The following is a 21,931-nucleotide window of genomic DNA, read 5'->3' as shown; positions in this document are numbered from 1 at the left end:
TTTTAAGTCGTTAGAATGAGGATATCCTTTTAACAAATCTACTATTTGAAAACATTTGAGAAAATCGTTTTTAGAAGTACTAAGAAGTGTTTTTCAAGATTTTTTTTTTTTTTTTTACCCAATAAAAATCACTTCATGAAGATTTCCCTGAATTATTTAAAAGTGCCGATAATAAACACAGCTGATTATAGCATGTTCTTAAATTTGAATATTAACGATGTGTTTTTCTTCCTCTAAACATAGCTTATGACTTTCGTTTATTCTGTAATCTAAAATTTAAATTTCGAAAACAACTTTAACAAATGTAATGCAATATTATAACTTATATTGAACTTTCTCGCAATCTTCATAAAAAAAAAGATTTTCAATATTAATATAAATATTTTTTTCTTTCTTTTTTTCTCCTTCTTCTTTTTTTTATTTTTTTAAAGGAAATCAGAATAAAGAAAAAAGTGAAATAAGTTTAGTTTTCTTCACGTTTTTAATTTGTAGAATTGGCTACAAATAACAAATACAAAGCTGGCTTGTTTAAAGTTTTATACGTAGTTCAGTCTTACTATCTAACGTTATATATTTACTTCACTTCGATTGAAAAATATAGCTCCTTTATTAAAATATAGCTTATTCTTAAGTAAATTATAATATTTAGCACAATTTACTTAAAAAATTAAGAAAAGAAAATCAAAATTTGTTTACGACCACAGACCAGTAAATATATTAATTTCAAACCGATTAATTCCAGTATTTACTTTAAATCGAATGTAGTTTTCTAAAGGCAAGTCACATATTTTTTAAGAAACGGTCGAATCATTTTTTTTCTTAAAAAGATCCAACTTATTTGGAAGCCCCGCAAAATATTTGTATCAGAATTGAGTTTCATCCACCCAACTTAACTAAGCACCTAAGAAAGTTTCGGAAAACTAATTTAATTTAATTAATTTAGTTTCATGACCGTAAAATGATCTCATAAAATTACGGTACATTTTTTTGTCGGGGAAAATTTTAATCTAACTGGTTTCGCGCGTAATGTTGCTTTCGACTTCTTTTACAGTGCGACTATTCAGAATACGAATTCAAGTAATGAAAACTTAGTGCTATAGGGTTTGACTTATTGTATAAAAAAAAAATACATGCTAGAATATACTTTGTTCTACATAGATTAAAGAAAAACAACGTTAGCAAAGTACGGAAAAGAGCATACCACAATTTCGGTTTTATAGACAAGAAAAACTTCCTCTAGGCCAGTGGTCGGAAAACTACATTATTTTTGTAATTAACTACAACTACTTTGTTACAAATGAAGTTAACTACAGCTACTTTTTTTTTTAAATGTAATGATTATAAACTACTTTCGAAATGTAGTGACTACTTTAAGGAACCGATCTTTGCCCGATAAATTAATTTTCACCTATGTTCAAATTGGTTTTGAATAAGAAAAATTGGCTTATATTAAACATGAAGTACTTTAAACATAAATATTTAATCATGTTTACATGAACCGGTTTGTTATTCTAAAACTTTTTTTTTCTTTCGAATTTGTTGATTCAATTCAACCTTTCATGCCTGTCTTAACAGCGAATATTTAATTTGAGAAATGCTGGAAATTATCAAATGCTTGCAATTTCGTGAAGTGTTTTTAATGCTCTTTTATTTCCTCTAAGAAATTGAGTGCATCAATAATATCCTTCCTTTGAAATGACCCCGCCGGCGGAAGACTCTCCGTGTAGTAAATGGTGACTGATGCACGTTAAATCTGTCGAGTCACAAAGTCCTCTATGTTCCCATAGCAAATCAAAACCTCTGGGGGTACTGATATAGGAGCCTCCTTGTCTTCTGGAGTGGTTCAAATTACAAGGCTACGGAGTTGAACATTAGAAGTCGTACACCCAAAATTGGGTCGGCTGTTCAACGACGGATATAAAATGGAACGGAAACTACAGTACATATGTCCATTTCTGTATTTATATTTGTGCTTTTTTAGTTTTGTTTTTGCGTTGTTTTACTTATTATATTGCATTCTTATTATATTGTATCGTAAATCTTATTGTACTGCATTCGATTCATAAAAAAACTCTAATGTTCTAAAGAGAGTAAACCTTATTTTTTCTCAGACGATACCCGTATACATTCATGACGTTCTTAAGCCCCTCCTTCCTTTCCAAATAAATAAGCAGTGGTTGTAATCGAATATCTTTGCTATGGTTTCTTCTTGTTCTTTTTTTTTTTAATTACATTTCTTCTTTCTGCAGCTGATGGTAGGGAGCACCAGCACGAGTTCCGTCTCCTCCCCGTGCTGCGGGGGAGATTCTTCGGGGAGAACGTCTTCGGGGGTGGTGGAGTCCTCAGCTGTTTGTTCACTGCCTGCCACCTACGACTCCAGGCTACTTACAACCTACCATCCTAGGCTCTACGAGCATCAAGCCTATCCCAACTTCACGGGAGTTGAATCTTCAGCCTTTTATCCCTCTTTGGTGAGTTTTTAATCGTCTGTTGATTACGACAAATATTCTAGTTTATATTCAATTCCATTTTTATAAGAATATACCCGTTAGTAATGATTTTATAAGAATATACCCGTTAGTAATAATTTTATAAGAATATACCCGTTAGCAGTAATTTTATAAGAATATACCCGTTAGCAATAATTTTATAAGAATATACCGGTTAGTAATGATTTTATAAGAATATACCCGTTAGTAATGTTGAAAAATGTTGGGAATCAAACACGTTATTTTTTTATTTTTTTTTCATTTTTTTTTTTTTTTTTTTTTTTTTAAACCTTTTTTAGACCCGGACTCGGATAACCTCAAAATGTACGGGGTAGCCTCAATCTGTAAAATAAGGTCCCAAAAGTTTGAGCTTTTTTGCAATAATTTGAGAAATATTTAAGTAAATTGAAAAACTTGCGCGCAATTATAAATGTGGTAATTCAAAAGTAATGCAAAGTGAAAAATAATTTTCAATACTTTTTTACTTCGTAAAAAAAGTTAAAAAAAATAATTTTCAATAATCTTTTATCCTATATAATTTCTTGAAATATATACTGAAAAAAATTTTGAATTTTAAAGTATACAAACTTTTGCAATATTTTGAAGTAAATATATTTTAAATGACAAAATAACAAATTTGAAATAAAATCTGTCGACTAGTTTCTGAGTTATCGAATTTTAAAAAGTTGTATTTGGAAAAATTCGATTTCAGGTATCAATCAACAGAATACCAATGGCATCTATCAGCATAATTAATTAAAACTGATGTTAATAACAGTACGGCAATTTTCTCGCAGCCCGCTTTGAAAGATAAGTACCGTAAATTAAAATAAATTATAAAGTAACTTTTACAGTCAAGCAAAATAGTTAATGTTTTTTGATTACTTTTTCCACCGTTAAAATTGTTGAATAAGTTGATACTTCATGTTTAATAACTCCAAATTAGAAGCATTCACCTATTTATATGCTTATTTGATATACTAATTTGGCTATTTAACGATACAAGTGTTCCAATCAACGTATATAATCATTTCGTTTTAGCTAGGATCATAAATCATTTTATGTATATTTGTTATTCATCATCTTAATATTTTGACAATGGATAATTATTCTCCATTGTATTGAAGCGATACAAACAACATTATCTTCAGATAAAATAATTATGTTCAACCAATAAAGCCTTAGTTGCTTCTTTCAAATAATCCGTATCGCTTATTGTCTCAGTGTTATAGATTTAAAGTTAATTATTTTTTGTTTAAATTATTTTCAAATACTGGTTTATTTCCTGGTCACATTTTCTCCCGCTTGAGTGAAGGCATGAAATTTTGAGTGTATATTGAATTAAATTGTATTCAGTTACCGAAATCAAATGATTCAGTACATTCTGCTTAACTATCTAAATAAAATATTTGAATATTCAATTCAGTATAAAGAATTATATTATTCTGAGTTATCTCAACCAAATATTCGAGTACACAATTCGATATTCTGAATTCCATTATACTCAGTCATCCAATTAAAATAGCTAACTATATATTATAGTTATTATAGTCAGATATATATTCATATACATTCAGAAATTCAAAATTCTTTTGTATTGTTTTATCTTAAGAGAAATTTAGAAATACAAAATGTGATAGAACTATAGATATGTTGCGGTCGAGATTAATTGCATGTAATATACAGTAAAAAATTTATCTGGATAACATTTAAAATTTTTATTTTTAAATACTAAGAAATTTTGTATTTCGTAACGTTTTTTATCTCCTTCAAACTATAAAAATTTGTATTAGAGGGCTCACTTGGGTACAATTTATGCAATTTAGAAAACTAGACAGCTTCGTAATTTTTAGTGTTAGTTGTTATTTTTATTTATTAGTAAAAACACAAAATTACTTAATAATAAAAAATAAAATATAATTGTGTGATTGCAGAACAGTTCTTCATCAGGGGACACACTGCCTGCAAACACACAGGAGCCTTTCTGTTGTTAGTGGCTGAAGCCAAAACTAACAGTGACCCGTTATTTTTAGAGTTTTAGCTTTGTTGCTAATAGTTTGTTTAGAGTTAAAAATTGCTGTAGACATTACATTTTACAATTATTTTTTTCTCGAACATTTCCTGAAATTTTTACAATGTTCGCTATTCTAGCAAAGAAACCCAACCTATTTCAATTGACCACACCTATAAACAATCGATTTACTTACTTCGGGAAATTACACTTATTTTATTTAATTTTATAACCGTCGTTGAGCAGCCGGCCCAATTTTTGGTTTTACAACTGATAATGTTCAACTCCTTAGCCTTGTCAATTTGAACCCAATCCAGAAGACAAGGGAACTCCTGGATCAAGTATTGAGAGAAAATTTGCCTTCGTGGAGAACTTTTTGATGGAACTAACCCGGATTTGCGTTACATAGAAAGGAAAAACACTGAAACATCCCACGGTTAGCATGACGGCAAGGAAACTCGAACCCATGATCCGTTTACCACTGAGGATATTCTACGTCTGTACTGTGGTCGGTGCGAGATACGTGAGGAATTCGTATCGACCAGTCACCGCTGTGATTCGAACCCGGCTCATTTCATTGGAAGGCGAACGCTCTATCCGAGTTATCACCTCTCTCTTCAGAAAATTATGCGTATTCAAGTTGACCTGATGCCAAGCATGCGCGTTTTATTCTTAAAAAGAATTCATTGAAAAAAAAAAAAACTTTCCGCTCGAATATAGCTACAGCAAATATTTTATTAAACTTTATTTTATGAACTCCGTATTTATATATCGTTATATATAAGCACGAATTCCTTCCTTTAAAATTCAATGCATTGATATTCTTCCACGGGTTTTGCCACATACTGATGTTGACAAGGCTATCCGTGCTTCAAATGTAAGAAAAATTGCAGAATATTCTATCTCTTACTAAAATTCAAGTATAAATACATACAAATGTAGAGTATGTTTCTTACACAAATGGGTAAGAGTTAAAATACTTATAAAAAAAATAGAGCAAAACAGTTTCCTGTTCACTACACTTTCACATTTTCCACGAATAGAAGTTGTGAATAGAAACATATAAATTTGGATGCCATAACTCAGAAAAACATGTTTCTTGCTCCACAGATAACAAGTGGAATAAATTCGAGACATATTTTTGTATGCCGCAAGTGAAAGGGAGAGAAAATGCATTCGTGTTAAAAGAAAAAAATGTAGTAACAGATGTGGAAACATATAAAATAGCTCTTGGAATTTTATGCATAAAATTTATTACTAGAATTCTGAATTTTTTTAAAAAAAAATATTTTGCGTTTTTTTTTCTTTTCTTTGTCAGTACGTTTGTAGTATAAGCTTTAGTCTGAGAAAATGTTACCACTAAAGTGTAGAAATTAGTTATAAAGATCGTCTTATTAACTAGGGTGTTCCTTTTAAAGCACAAAAATTGTTTCATTTCTCAAATTACCTAAATAATCTACGAACTACCTAGATGATCTACAAACTATCTAGATAATCTCCACATTACCTACTTATGCTCTCGCTTATGGGAAAATAAAAACTTTACAGGAACAATAGCAATGTTTCTATACGCTTTATTAAAATTATGTAACTTCATTTGTTTGATCATTTCATTGCCCAAATTACCTATATATATGTAGATATATACATTTATAATAAAATAAAATAATATAAAAAAGAAAATATACATATATATAAACCTGAATTTTAAACTCAAATATCTATTTTCTGGGAACAACAAAATAAGATTGTCTGTAACTGCCCGAAATATCAGAGGATAGAGATTGCAAACGAAGATAGGGTCGAACACAGGTCAGAGAGAGAGAAAGAGAGAGGGGTGCTCTAAGGCAGACGATGGCGAGGGAGTACCTGCGGGAGGTTGACGTCATTTTTTATGGGTAGACCTGACTTGCCCTGACCCCCTCGTGTCGTCCATCACTTCATCCTCGTTGGTGGGGTTGAGGAATCGTGAGATCGTATGCTTAGTTTTGTGAGGGTGACCAGAAATTATATTTATTTGAAAAATGTGGCTTGTGGCTTGACGTCATTAATTACACACTGTTTGCTTACATGTCGAGACGATTTATTAGTTTAAAATAACGATGTCCCAACTTTTTGCTCCATGGGATACAATGATGTGATGAAGTGTATTGAGGAGTTTTACTATCGTTGAATATGTTTTAGAATTGTAAATACCTTAGAATTATTTTGAAAAGTTTTAGTATAAAAAAAAAAAATTTCTTCAAAACTGTAAATAATATACGTTTTGGGTTATATTGTAAGGTTTTAGCATCGTTGACAACGATTTAAAATTTCAAAACACTTTTAGAAGTTATTTTGAGAAGTTTTAAGATTGTTGAATATGTTTTAGAATTGTAAATACCTCTTAAAATTATTTTGAAAAGTTTTAGTATAAAAAAAATGCTTTAAAATTGTAAATAATATACGTTTTGGATTATTTTGAAAGGTTATGGGCATTGTTGAGAATGATTTAAAATTCTTTTTAAAAGTTATTTTGAGAAGTTTTAATATTGTTGAATAGGTTTTAGAATTGTAAATATAATTTTTTTGAAAAGTTTTAGTATAAAAAAAATGCTTTAAAATTGCAAATATTATACGTTTTGGATTATTTTGAAAGGTTATGGCATCGTTGAGAATGATTCAAAATTTGAAAACCTTTTTAGAAGTGATTTCGAGAAGTTTTGATATTGATGAAAATTTTTAAAATTGTAAATTGTTTTGGAATAATTTTGCAAAGTTTTAGTACAATAAAAATGTTTCAAAATTGCAAATAATTTGCCTTTTGGATTATTTTGAAAAATTTTGGTATCGTTGACATTGATTTAAAATTTAAAGATCCTTTTAGAAGTTATTTTGAGAAGTTATAAGATTGTTGAATAGGTTTTCAAATTATAAATAATATGCCTTTTGGATTTATGTTTAGAAATTTTTGGTATCTTTGAAAATGATTTAAAGCCTTAATAACCTTATTTTAATAAGTTATTTTAAAGAGTTTTAATATTTTTGAAAATTTTTCAAAATTATAGTTTTTAAATTATTTTAAAAAGTTTTAGTGTAATAAAAATATTATAAAATTTCAATCTATAGAATCGTAAACAATGAGATTATTTTTAGAAGATTAACTGTCTTCTAGAATGTTTTAAAGTTATAAATAATATGCTTTTTCGGTTATTTTGATAAGTTTGCGAAGAATTTGCTATGTTTTAGATTGCATCGTAAATAATATGAATAATTTTAAAAGGATTTACTACCGTTGAGAATTTTTAAATTTGTAAATATGGATTATTTTGAGAAGGTTTAACATCCTTGATAACGATTTAGATTTGTTTAGATACTTTTGAAATGCAATTGTTATTTAAATATGTAACTCTTTACTTATTTTTTACTTATGTTTTTTATAACACATTTGCTATTCATAAAGCATGATTTTAGTTTCTGTAATCCTACGAGGCTTACGAGATAGGATTTTTAACCCTTTGCTCAACCCCCAATCTGGAGGGCGAAGTCGTTACTCTTTAGTCTGGTGTCTCCTCACTGACCTGTCCGGCTTGGGAGGCCCCACCAGTAGCTACGCTACCGCCGGCATAGCTCAGTGGGTTCTTGACACACGTAAGTCCACGCATCATGACTAGGTGGTAACACCAAGCGGAGGTTATTTAATAAGAACTGCCGTTGATTTCAAAATTCTCATAGTAAAAAGTATAGTTTGTCCATAGATAGAACTCCCCTCTCCACAAAGTCTAAGGCCGTCTGCTGCTGTGGAAACAAAAAATCGTGCATTTCAAAGAGAGGAGCTTTTTCTCATCTGGTTTCCTTTCTCTCGCCAAACCAAGCCAAAACCTGCCCTGAATAATGACCATAACTTGAAATAGTTAAACCTCGCAACCATGTTCTAAAAAGAAGTTAAATTGTATTTATGAAATTTAAAATAACTAGTTACCTTAATTCTTGTCTTGTAAAAGAAATATTTTGCACATTATGGATTAAAAACTGTTTTAAAAAGTAAATAAAGTCTAAGTTTTTTTTAAAATTTTTTTTTAAACATTTATTTTGTAATAAGAATTTTTTGACAACTTGTGTATAGCGCTAAAGCAGCTTTTAAAATATATCGCGAATTAAAAATTTCATGTCTTGAAATTTATTTCGAAAATTAAATAACTTCTTACCTTCGAAATTTTCATTTTATAATTTTCTTAATTTTTGTTTTGCTATCAAAATTTTGTGAATAACGTAAAAATAGTTTTCAAAGTACGCCTTAAAAATAAAAATTTTATATTTTTAAACATTAATTTCTGAAGATAAATAAGTTCTTACTTGTGACATCAAAAATATATTCTACTTTTTGTTTTACAAAAGAAAGATTTTGGAAACTTGAAAATAAAGCTTTCAAAATATGCCTCGAAAATAAAAAATTTTATTTCTTAAAAGTAGGTTTTAAAACGAGGTTAAATTATACTTTAATTTAATTTAAAATGTAATTTAAAATGACTCGTTACCTTAATTCTTGTTTTATAATAGAAATATATATATATTATAGATTAAAAACTTTTTCAAAAAGTAAATAGAGTGTAGCTTATTTAAGTTAAACGACTCGTTACCTTAATTCTTGTTTTTTAATAGAAATATTTCATATATTGTAGATTGAAAAATGTTTTTAAAAATAAATTGAGTCCCACTTATTTAAGTGTTTCTTAACATTTAATTTGTAATACGAATTTTTTGACAACTTGCACATAGCGTTAAAGCAGCTTTTAAAATATGTCTCCCAAATAAAATTTTATGTTTTTACATAGTTTCTAAAAATAAATTCTCCCTTATGAAAATTAAAGTACAGTAGTTTTATTATTTTTTGCTTTTTAATAGAAATATTTCGACAATTTGAGAATAGTGTTAAATTAATTTTCAAATTATATCTCGCAAATAAAGTTCGCTTTTCTAAAAATGAACGATTTCAATAATTCTTTTAATGTCGCGTGACACAGGGTGCCTCCCGCATATTTCCAGGAAATCTAAACTCCTGGAAAATGGATTAAATTTAAGGAGTGTAACGAGGGACTATTTGTGGGGATGAGGATAAGAATGGGGGGAGGAAAGTTAAGCGTCGAGTTGATAGCCATCATTTGTGAACAAGAAGGATGCCATTAAAATGGAACAAACATTTTCCCTTCATTCCCCTCTTTTACTCCCTCAAAAGAGAAATTATGTCTTTTAGGGGACTATCTCAAATAAATCTCTCATTAAATGCTTTACCACAATAAAATAGGTAGATTAATTTCAAACTATGTAATGAATAGTAATCTACGTAACGAATTTACAAACTATGTAACGAATAGTTTGTAAATCTTGTGAATTAAGAATATGTAAATTAGTAATTTTTAAAAACGAAATTTTGTAATAAAAAAGCAAGACATTTATACGAACATTTACTTATTGAATAATTAGAAGTTCTATGTTAATTAGTAATTTAGTTGCAAATTTTTTTGAGTGCTAAACGGTAATTTAGTTCTATATTTGTATAAAAAAAACTAAGACATTTAATTAACTATGCATTATAATAATGATATGATAGCTATTATTATGTTTTTGACTATCAAATTTCATCACCGTAGCCTTGTGCTTCTGAATCCAAACCAGAAGACAAGGAAACTTCTTTTCCAAGCATTGGGGCAAATTAACTTTTTGATAGAGCTTACTCGCATTTGCGCTGCATGGAGATTTAAACCACGAAAACACCCCACGGTATGCTCAAAGGCAAGGAGAGTTAAACCAATGATCCATCTACCACTGAGAATATTTTGCGTTGCGAGTCGGGAGCAGAACTCGTACCGACCGGCCATCGTGTGGATTTAAACCCGGTCACCTTATTAGGAGGCAAGAGCCCTATGCCCAGGATAACAAAACCGCTCTCTATTCATAATTAATATTATTATTTAAACCGTCGCTGAATGGCCGACCCAATTTTTTGGATGTACGACTACTAATGTTCAACTGTGTAGGCTTGTTATTTTGAACCCAATCTAGCAGAAAAAGGAACTTCGGGATCAAATATTGGGAGAAATTTGCCCTCGTCGAGGTCTTTTTGATGAAACTAACCCGCAACTGCGTTACACGGAGAGGAAAGCCACGAAAATCTCCCACGGTTAGACTGATGGCCAGGGGACTCTAACCCATGATCCGCATACCAACGAAATATTTTAATTCAAGTATTTGAAGATAAAAATACTATTATCATCTTCAGCGATTGAATTGAGTTTTATATGCTTAGAGTGTGAATTGCATAAGTACTCAAAATATAATTTTTTTTCCTCAATTAAGTAGGTAGATAACTTTTAATTCTACATAATAAAATAGTAATTTGCTTGTATGTCTTTTAAATAAATAAATATTTGATGGAAAAAGTCAACATTATTATTTTATTAACATTATTATTTTTCGAAATAAAGTAGATAACATTTAACATTATATAATGAAGTCGTAATTTGTATGCCTAATATATAAATTAAAAGTTTGATGTAAAAAAACAGTAATATATTAGAACATTATTAATTAACAATTCATCAACTAATTTAGGTATTACAGATTTCATTATTCATAACTTGCTAGTGATTTACCAGAATAAAGCAGTGAACTATAAATTGATACAGTGCATAATAGTAATGGATTGGCGATTAAGTAACTTATAACTGAATTCGTATTTTTGAAAACATAATTTTTTAAATTTATTTCTAATAAATTCATAATATAATACATAATTTGTTTAATAAACTATTGAAACCGGCTTAAATAATATTTATAAAATTTCAAATTGTAATAATATTTTCGCAGTCAATTAGCAATTTATTTATAGCAAAGTATACGTAGTACATTGGAAATTCACTGTCCAGAGCTGTATTAATTTTCCCCTAAACAATACGATTTTAAACTATTAAAACATCAAAAATTAGTTTGAAAATGCTCATATGTATATTAGCTCTTTTAAAAAATTAATATATTTAATCTAATGAATAAATAAATAATAATAAATAAATAATTTTTCAAATAATAATGAATTTTTTAAGCAATCCAGTAGACTAATTTTAGGTACGACTGAAAGATTACGATTAAAGTCATTAATCCTTTAATCCTTATAGAAATTTTGGTGCGCGTGTAGAAAGTATGCTACAATATTAACTCATCCATAGTTTTATTATCAGAATAAAATAGATTTTCAAAAAAGAACACGTTATGAAGTGTGATGACAAAGGAAAAAAAATTACTTTGTAAATCGCAGAATTTTTATGTGTAATTATCGCAGAATTTTTATTTGCAAATCGCAAAATTTTTATATTTTTATATTTTATGTAAATTACGCAGAACTTTTATTAAAGATATATTTCATAATTGTTTTGTTATTTTGTATTAATTTAAGTCAAATAAGTGAAAAATATTTAGCATTTTAATAATTTATGGTTTGGAAATACAACATAACGCCGGTGTCTTTTTCTGCAGACTCTTCGCAACACGCCACACTTCCAAACAATAATTTTTCAAATTTGCAGTTATTTAAATCTAAGAGAAACGGTTGTTCATGATTGAAATTTCTTTAATTTACAAAATCAATTATTGATACATTTTTCAATATGAATGAAAAAAAATCATTATTATTATTTTTTATTTTTTTTTGATTTTATATTTTAATACAACTATAGCACCGATAATGTAGCGGAATGTTTTTGGTAACTATTAGACTATTTTTTATAATAAAAAAGTGTCAGAATATATTTTTACTTGTAATTAAAGCATCAAATTTTTTTTTTATAAAAGGGATACTAGTGTCCCATCTGCTTCAAAGCGCTATGAACTAATTTCATAGGTAATGGAGTTCTTATAAAGAATAATGGTTTATTAGTAGGATTGCTGGCTGGTTAAATAAATTAATATTTAACTCTGATTTTACATTGGCGTTTTATGAAGAGTGAATAGGCTTTTTTTTAAATAAAAATAATGACTAATTTTTTTTTTTTTTTTTTTTTTTTTTTTTTTTTTTTTTTTTTTTTTTTTTACATTTTAGTGAAATGCCCTTTATTATCGATTTACTCATTTGTTGCTTTTTTAGAATATAATGGGTACACGATTTTTTTAAACTACTTAGTGCGGAATAATACAGCACGTGTTGCAGTTTGAAAATTTGTAATGTAATTCCTATAGAAATAAGTACTTTTTTTAAAAATAATTTTACTTGTTTATTTCTAATAAGTAGCTAAATTATCGATACATCTGCTTCTTATTATAATTTTTAAATAATTTTTTGTATATGTTATTAAATGAATGATGCTAAATGAGTTAATGATGTTAAAATCAATTAAAAAATGGCTGCAAATATTTTTTAAAAAGTGATGAAGTCGACAAAATAAGTTCATAAATTGAAGAAGTTGTGCCTTAAAACCGCTTAAATTTCATTTATTTATTTTATTTTTATGTAGGTGATGTTTTTCTTTAAAGATTTATACTAATAAAACGATGATAGTGAAAAATTTACTGTTTTTCACTTAACTTTTATTCCTGTTAACTTCCACATGATTTTTTCAAAAGCAAGCGCAATTGTAAAAATTAGATTAGAATATTAAAAATTAGAATTTTAGTAAACTGGTAAAAAAAGTGTTTTTTGAAAAGAATTTTTTGTTGCAATTGAAGGTAGTAGAGAAAAAGATCTTCTTTTTGTTATGACTGAACATACAAAAATGCAAAATATATAAAAATCTCAATTTTGAAATTTGCGTCACTCGCATTGATTTTTCTGTTTCACGGAAGTATTCACATCCAAATAATAAATTAAAGCAGTCCTGTAACAGCCCGTTGTGTACCATGGGGGACCATGGAGGCTAATTCTTCACAATTTCGTGATCAACTGCATGATTTTGGCAATGTGGTCAGCATTGCGTACTGTCTGCCTTTACTTTCCAGACAAACTAGCACCTATCGATTTGAAACTGGTTGGGCTTCAAGTGCCAGAGGTGATCGAACCCCGGTACATTACAATATTAGTTCCTTAACCACTGAGCCACCGCGGCTCACATCTAAGTAATGCCGACGAAAAAAATTCGATCAAGTATTGTCGAAACGAACTCGTTCGGAGGATTTTTTTAAAAATATTAAGTTTCAGAACACTTTAATTATGTTTTTATATTTATTATATGTAAAAACTAATATTAAATAAGAGAAATTAGACATTTATATTATATTTTGTTTTTAAAAGCTAAATAACAAGAAAAAAATGATGTTTTTTTCATAAAACTTGTGAAAGGATATACTTCAACAAAATTATTGTATCAAAAAAGTGTTATTATCAAAATAAAGAGCTGAATTTTGTCTAGTGATTTGACTACAATCATAAAAATATTTGGAAAATTAAATTTTTTATAGAGAATTGAAAACTTTTTATGAGATTTTTGTCAAATTTTTTACGTCGTATTTCACATTTTAGACCAATAATAAAAAGCTATTAAGTATTTTTATTCAATTGTAGCACAAGCACTAGAAAACATTATACATAATACACATACAAAATTTTATTGAAATATATCAACAACTTTTTTAATAATGAATTTTGAAAGTTACTATTTTTGCGTGAAATTACATTCTGAGAAAAAGGCATTTAAAGTATAAATTATATCATTTCTATTTTAAAAATGCTTCAATACTTCTAAAATTCTCCCGATTTGTATGTGATACCTTCCTTTTTCTCAATTTTGCAAATTTTTTGTTTTTTTGCAACCCTATTTTTTTCTGACAATTTTTACATTAGTTAATGAATGGCGTTGAGACTCATACACACGCTCAAAATCAAGTTCTGTAAAACCTTTTAAAGTTTTATTGCCACGGCTGACTCCAACTATGTCGAGTATGCTTTTCAGTCCCAGAAAACCTTTATTAAACTGAATAACAGCCAAATACACACCAAATTGTAATGTTTGCAATTCAACGAACACCTCCTTAGGGACAAATTTCCAAATAATGCCATTAAGGCTACTAATATAAATGATAAATTGAGAGGTTCATTTCTAGCAACATTAAAATAATAATTATTTAAGTCAAAGAAAGATAATTATCCCAAAATAAAGATAAATATAACTGTTTTTGTCCCACTTCCGGTTTCGGAATGCTATTTCCCGTTTCATTTTTTAGTTATCGACTAATATTCTTTTAATCATAACTTTTGTTCTAATTGACGCACAGTTAAAATTTAAACTGTTTTGAAAACTAGAATAAACGGAGATTCGTAATATAAAATAAAAAAAAATTGTCATTTTTGGCTAAAATTCACTTTTTTAACGTGTACGGATACCTTTGATCAATTTAAAGTTCTAAACAAAGTTAATGTCTAACTAAGGATCCTTACTCACAATTCAAACGAATTGGATTTCAAGTATTCTTCGAAACAAGAAATATATAAAAAAAAAAAGTTTAAAGTCGATTCCTACTAGATCAACAAATTTTTTTTTATTTTAGCTACTTTTTATTATATAATAAAAAAATTTCTCCCATGTAAAATTAATTAATTTAATTTAATGAATGAATTAATATTTGAAAAAAACTGTATTAACATTAAGTGTCTTCTACTACAAGTTTAAAAAAAAATGTATTTGTACTTGAGTGGATGAATAAAAAGTATTTTATATATAATTGAAAATTTGAACAAGATATTGGGAGAGTGTGAAATAATAGTAGGAATTGGAAAAAAAAGGAAGCTTAATTTTACGAACATAGAAGTTCACCTTTTTTGTCTGCAGTGCCATTGGAGCAAAACCCCCAATTCAAAATCTGGTAATAACCCTTTCAAGCTCTATTACAATAGGAGCTAAATGGTGAGCAATCTGTTCACCCGACTTCATTCCTTAGGACACACAGATGCCGAGAATTGGGGCGCAATTAACGCCCCCCTCATAAACACACCATCCCTTCCTCCCCTCCATTTTATAGATTTGACCCTACCAAAAGGAGACAGGTGCGCTTAATCGAACGTTCCAACATCCATTTACTTTGAGATTTTACCCTCTCTTTTGACAAAATGATTAATTAGTCCTACCCGGGGTTAAAGAGTCAAAGAAAGGACTTATTTGTAAATGAGCAAATATGAAAGTATGAGATTTTTAATGAGCAACATTAATACAGAGTTCCTTTTTTTTTTCTTCCTAAAAGGGGTGGCTGTTCTATTTATTGTTATTAGAATGTTGTCGAGGGGTGAAGAGAATTATGTGGAATAATTTTGCCTGTCTTTTGATGCTAAGACTTAAGTTGTTATTAGTTGTACAGTCCCTGGCCAAATTATTAGACGCACTATAAGATTCTCTAAATCTTAAAAATCTGTAATAAAAAGATGTAAAATCTTAATTATCGGGTGATACTATACAGCTTTATTGTTCTTACGCGACTGAAACCGGTTTGCACTTGTTCACGTCCGTGTATTAATTGGTTAAATTAGACGATATATAATATAAATTTGACGATAGGATAAATTAGACAATATACTACATAAATATAGAATATTTATGGTATTATATAGAGTATTTATTATAAATATAGAATATATAGGTATGGTCCCCTCTTACAGATATACAGGCCTTGCAGCAACATTTGATAGTTGCAATAAGGCCGTTTATCACTTCCTGTGGCAATTGGCTTGAATTGTCCTGTGGCAATTTCATACCATCCGACTCCAACGAGTGTGACGCACGATCATGCGTGTGTATTACAATTGTTGAACGGTTATTTGTTTTGTATTGCATCGATGTGTGTACATATCAAATTTCATTAAAATTGGTTCAGTAGTTCTAGAGATAATCAACCAAGTCTGCAGATTCTCCTCATTTCTTACACCAGTGCCACAATACGTATCATATTATACGTATTGTGGCAATCACCCTATTTCCAAATACATCAAATAATGGAGAGAAAAAGGGGGGAAAGAAAAATAATATATTTATTTAAAGGAAGTTTTATTTTGTTCTGATTTAGTAACTTCATTTTTATGTCGGAATAATAATTTAGCACAAATTACAGGTTTTTCTTTAAAGCCTAGTACAGCTAAACGAATAAATGCAATAATTTTCTCACCGTACTTTTGACATATTTTCCCTCATCATGTTATTCAAGAGATTTGCACAAATCAAACTGAATTACTCTTAAATCCACATAGATATCGTTATGATATTAGCTTTACTTAAAGAACAATTCAGCGAAACTAAGTTTACCTGGATCAGGGATAACAAGGACACGAATTAAATAAGATGCATCCCATACATACTATATATTTGCTTATCAGGGTGTGTGTAAGGTTGGCTCATGGAGGCGAACATAATGAAGGCATTTCAATTCTGCTCAACTTCCATCCTCGCTACTGCATCAAGATTGAAGATATGCCGCATCCTTTATTAAAATAATATAAACCAATAAAACTGGAACACATAAAAAAACGATGCACTGGTGCATAGCGATTAGAAATAAATCTCGATTGTATTTTATCGAAAACCAACAAACAGAAATAGATATTCTTTCCTGGATGAGCTTAAAATTTATTCCTTACTGATAAAGGTGAATAATATTTTACATGTTTGTATTCCTCGCAGCATTACTATAAAACTTAAACAAATCCTGACTGATTCAGGTTGAGCCAAGGACTGATAAACATTTCAATTATATTCAAATGAAGTGTTGGGATTTTTCGTTGGCGTACTTAATACGAAAAAAGATGACAGTTGGCGAAAAATTAACTTTATTTGTTAATTTAAATGTAATAGGTTTTGAGTAATAGTGAGTCATGATTAAAGAACTTAGTAAAAAAGCAACGTTTTAACTTATTTGTGAAAATTGGCTTTAGAATGTATAGAAACGTCACGAAGCCATTTACAAATAATTTTAGGTTTTGTTGAGCCTAGTTCGAATTTACTTTCATATTCTTTTTGTTCTACGTGGACGCGCATGTTTGATTTGCCAACTAACTTTAGTTTAAGAGTTAGTGATTATATGCATTCTAAATTAATGATTCTTACTTTATATTGTATCGTAAAAATAACTTAATCGACTTGTATGTGCATCTTATAGTATTGTTGTTATACATTTTAGCGTTACAGAATACAAAAGATGGTGGTAGTTACTTCACACAGAGTAATGTAAGGAATATTCTTGGTTTTTCACTAAGCTGGAACTATCCTACTACGTACTATACTACCACTTTGGTGTTAAGTAGTTACCACCATTTTTAACAGTGAGATACACCAAAATTTTAACAATGTGATGTGCTATTTCTATCCGCTTTGGTTTTGCTAAGCCTAGTTCGAATTCGTCTTGATATTCTCTTTGTTCTACGCGTATGTTTGATTGATAAACTAATTTTGTTATAAGAGTTAGTGATTATATGCATTGTAAATTATTGATTCTTATTTTATATAGTATCATAAAAATAACTTGTCTCGTATGTTGATCTTATCTTACTGTAATTATAAATTTTAGTGTTATTGAATAAGAAAAATGGTAGCTATTTTACGCTGAATATTCTTGGCGTTTTAATACGCTAGGAACAATTTTACTACTATACTACCACTTTGGTGTAAAGTAGTTGCCAACATTTCTAACATTGAGATATACTAAAATTTGAACAATGTGATGTGTATTTTCTATACGTTTCGGTTTTGTTAAGCCTAATTCGAATTCGTCTTGATATTCTCTTTGTTCCATGCGTATGTTTGATTTATAAATTAATTTTATTTAAAGAATTAGTATATAAGTGCATTCTAAATTAATGATTCTTATTTTATATTGTCTCGTAAAAATATTTTTATTGACTCGTAAGTGCATCTTATCGTACTGTAATTATAAATTTTAATGTTAATGAATACGAAAAATGGTGGCAGCTACTTTATACTGAGTAATGTAATAAATATTCTTGGTGTTTTATTACGCTTTGAACTATCCTACTACTGTACTACCACTTTGGTGTAAAGTAGTTGTCATCTTTAATATTGAGTTACACCAAAATTTTTACTGTGTAATGAATAATTTCTATCCGTTTCGGTTTTGCTAAGCCTTGTTCGAATTCGTCTTGATATTCTCTTTGTTCTACGCGTATGTTTGATTGATAAACTAATTTTATTATAAGAGTTCATGATTATAGGCATTCTAAATTAATGATTCTTACTTTGTATTGTCTTGTAAAAATTACTTAAGTGTCTCGTATGTGCATCTTATCTTACTGTAATTATAAATGTTAGTGTTACTGAATAAGAAAAATTGTAGTTAATTTACACTGAGTAGCGTAAAGAATATTCTTGATATTTTACTATGCTGGGAACTATTCTACTACTATACAACCACTTTGGTATAAAATAGTCACTACCATTTTTGCCTTTGAGATACACTAAAATTTTTACAGTGTAGAGTTCTTAATAAAATTAATTTATAAATCAAACATACGCGTAGAGCAAGGAGAATATCAAGATGAATTCGAACTAGGCTTAACAAAACCTAAGAGAATAGAAATTACACACCACACAGTAAAAATTTTAGTGTATTGTTGCCACCATTTTTGGTATTGAAGTAAACTTAATATTAAAAATTTTACAGTGTTTACATTCATTTATGAGACAACTTTACTAAAATTAACTACTTTTTTTCCTATGCGGGAGAAAAAGATTGGAAGGAATTTTTTTGCATGTCATTCCTCATACATAAGTCTTGTCCCCATAAAGTGAAACGGAACCTATTTCTAGGACAAGCATTGACCATTTTAGTTTGTGGATAATTACCCGTATTTCGATTGACCTTCATTACAATGAAAATTAGATTTTATTGCTGAAGTTTTATAGCATATTCATGTTTCTTGAGCCGGATGTCACCTTCGAATTCTGAACAATAGAATTCCATTTTTGCGGCTAATGTCTGATCATACATTTAAAAGTGCACTAAACGTTATACCACAAATATATCCGGATGTTAAAATTTCAAGTACTGAAAATCATTGAAATAAATATAAAATCCCTGATAAGGGCAGTCATAAAGGTACGTTTATAAAAACCTCGAAGGCTTAGCAAAAACAACCTCTCCTAATCCTAGAACCTCAAATTTTTCTGCTCGACAGCCGTAAAAGCCAATCACGCAAATTATCCGTTCTCTTATCAGCGGATGCTCTGCGCCGCCCCCAGACCAATCGGCGCGACGGCGGAGGGCCATCACGTGACGTTGAAATGGGTCATGTGACTGGGTGGAGGGGGTTGAAAGCTTTGTCATAAAAAAAATAATAAAAAAAATAAATAAATATAAATCGATGGAAAATGAGGGATGGTTGATAAGGCGGGATTTTTTTTTTGTCGAGTCGTAATGGTTTAAGAGTAAACATGGCAACGCAATTTCGGGTATCTAATAAAAGCAAAATAATAGATGATAATAGGAGAGAAAAAAGAGCGATAACAAGTGTCAAGAAACGAGGGTAAAGATTCGGTTGTTGTATGAGGGATGATGAGTCTCTTCAAGCATGACATCTCAGACAAGGAATGATTCTTTCGAATGCCATTTCAAGTTTGAGATTCTTTTTTAAAAGATATAAAAATGAGACACAAGGAAGTGTTTGTTAACGACATTTTTCAGGAATTTTCGAACATTTTCAGCATCTCTTCTCCATCACCCTGTTTGAATAATTCATGAAATATTCACTTTAGTGCCGCAATTTATTGTTCATATTAATTTTTTTCTGTTATTTTTGCTATAACGAACTTTTTTTTGTCTCCTAAATTGCCATTTCGACACAGTGATTTTTAGAAAATTCTAACTTACAGAACCACTTAATTGTTCATAAGTTATGGTTTCTTATACAAATTATAAGACAGATTTTTTTCTCTTAAAAATTACCCTTTTTGACAAGGTGATTCCAAATTTTAAGCGATTTCAGACGCAGCTTTGGTTTTTCAAAATTATGACTATCGTTCAAAATAATAGTAACTATGATATTGATTGTTTTCCTCTTCTGCAATTGTCATATTTTTTTATTGTGACCTTCTGAAATTTTTAAACATTTTCAGACCTAGCTCTGGCCTTTTGAACTTATAACTACTATTCTTGAAATAGTTAGTACGTTTTTTACGAGCATTGTTGTCGTATGAGCATCGTATAAACATTGTTGTCATTGTGTTCTTAGAATAAAATTATAAAGTAGGGGAAGAGCGGGCAAGATGGACAGCTTAAGGAAACTTGGTTCAAAAAATAATAAACTAGAGCAATTTTATATCTTTTATATTGTAAACATATAGTGGGAACATTGCTCTTACATACCTCATACAGAAAATAAATAAATAATAAAGTTCAATAATAATAACTTAACATAAACAAAAATAGAAGATTGTTCCATTTTGGCCGGGCTACCCGGGCAAGATGCTCATTATTCGAACAGCAACATCAAGTAACATCTGTAGATATTATTAATACTACACTTTGTCTTTATATAGGAATAATAGGATAAGTTTATTGTTCGAAATAAAAAAGTGACTATTAATGAATCACATTTGAATTAATCACATTTGACTGACAATCAATTTTAGCTGATTTTATTCACTTGTATTTTTATCAATCTCTGATATATTTTTTTTCCATCGATATAATAACAAAATCATTAGTATAAATCTTACTTATAAGCCATTTTATGGTGCTTAATAAAATATACACTTTTTTCAACACTTTTTAGAAGATTGATTTTACTTGGAGGATAACATTTGTATCTCTTAGTCTATTTATTAACGTTATCTATAAAATGAAACCATATCTGAATTTCTACACTTCTATTTTATAACTATGAGTTTCTACACTACTATTTTATAGCAAAAAATGTGCTTTTTTTCAAATAGAAAAATCGAGTTTATCTCAGTTATTGAAATTAGGGGGAGGTATCAAAATATAATTTTATTGAGCTGAAATTTTCGAAATTTTAATTCGAATGGCACCTTTTTAAGGGGGTGCAGTGAAAGATTTGACGAAAAAAAATTTATTTTTTTCCACCATGTTAATGAAAACCATCCTAATGGTCACTATAAGATGTATGTTTTAATGTATTTTCTAAGGTCTAATGTTGATTTTCAATCAACATTTAATGCTTACAAAGAATGCTTATAGTTTGATCACTTGTGTCAAAGCCATTGTGTATTTGAAAATTAAATTCCTATGACGTATTTATTCAAAATCACATAAAACAGTAAAACCGCTAAATATGAGGATTTTAAAGATCATTGTTGTTTTGTTTAAATGGCTTGTTAGTAGCTTTCTTACTCTAAATTTAGTTTTTATTTCATTTTAATTTATGAGTTCTAAGGCTTGTTTTTAAGCGTAGCATACTTACTATCTGGAATTTTTTTTATGATGCGACGAGATAACTTAATTTTAATTTGTTTTA

General features: G+C 29.0%; 1 protein-coding gene across 3 annotated transcripts in view; it reads left to right on the top strand.

Moving 5' to 3' along the window:
• Window positions 1-21,931, top strand: part of LOC107439315 (iroquois-class homeodomain protein IRX-4) — a 75,847-nt gene that overhangs the window by 24,098 nt on the left and 29,818 nt on the right. For all 3 annotated transcript variants that reach the window (XR_011637176.1, XM_016051870.3, XM_043042360.2), the window contains exon 2: window positions 2,250-2,471. Coding sequence is in view for 2 of the 3 variants with exons in the window: in XM_043042360.2 (XP_042898294.1) it covers window positions 2,250-2,471 (222 nt within the window). In the remaining variant the exon portion in view is untranslated. The remainder of the gene's footprint in view (window positions 1-2,249; window positions 2,472-21,931) is intronic.

Source organism: Parasteatoda tepidariorum, chromosome 7 (genome assembly GCF_043381705.1).
Source record: "Parasteatoda tepidariorum isolate YZ-2023 chromosome 7, CAS_Ptep_4.0, whole genome shotgun sequence".
NCBI classification, from domain to species: Eukaryota; Metazoa; Arthropoda; class Arachnida; order Araneae; family Theridiidae; genus Parasteatoda; species Parasteatoda tepidariorum.
The sequence above is the reverse complement of the archived record's forward strand: the minus strand, read 5'-3'. Positions and strand labels throughout refer to the sequence as shown.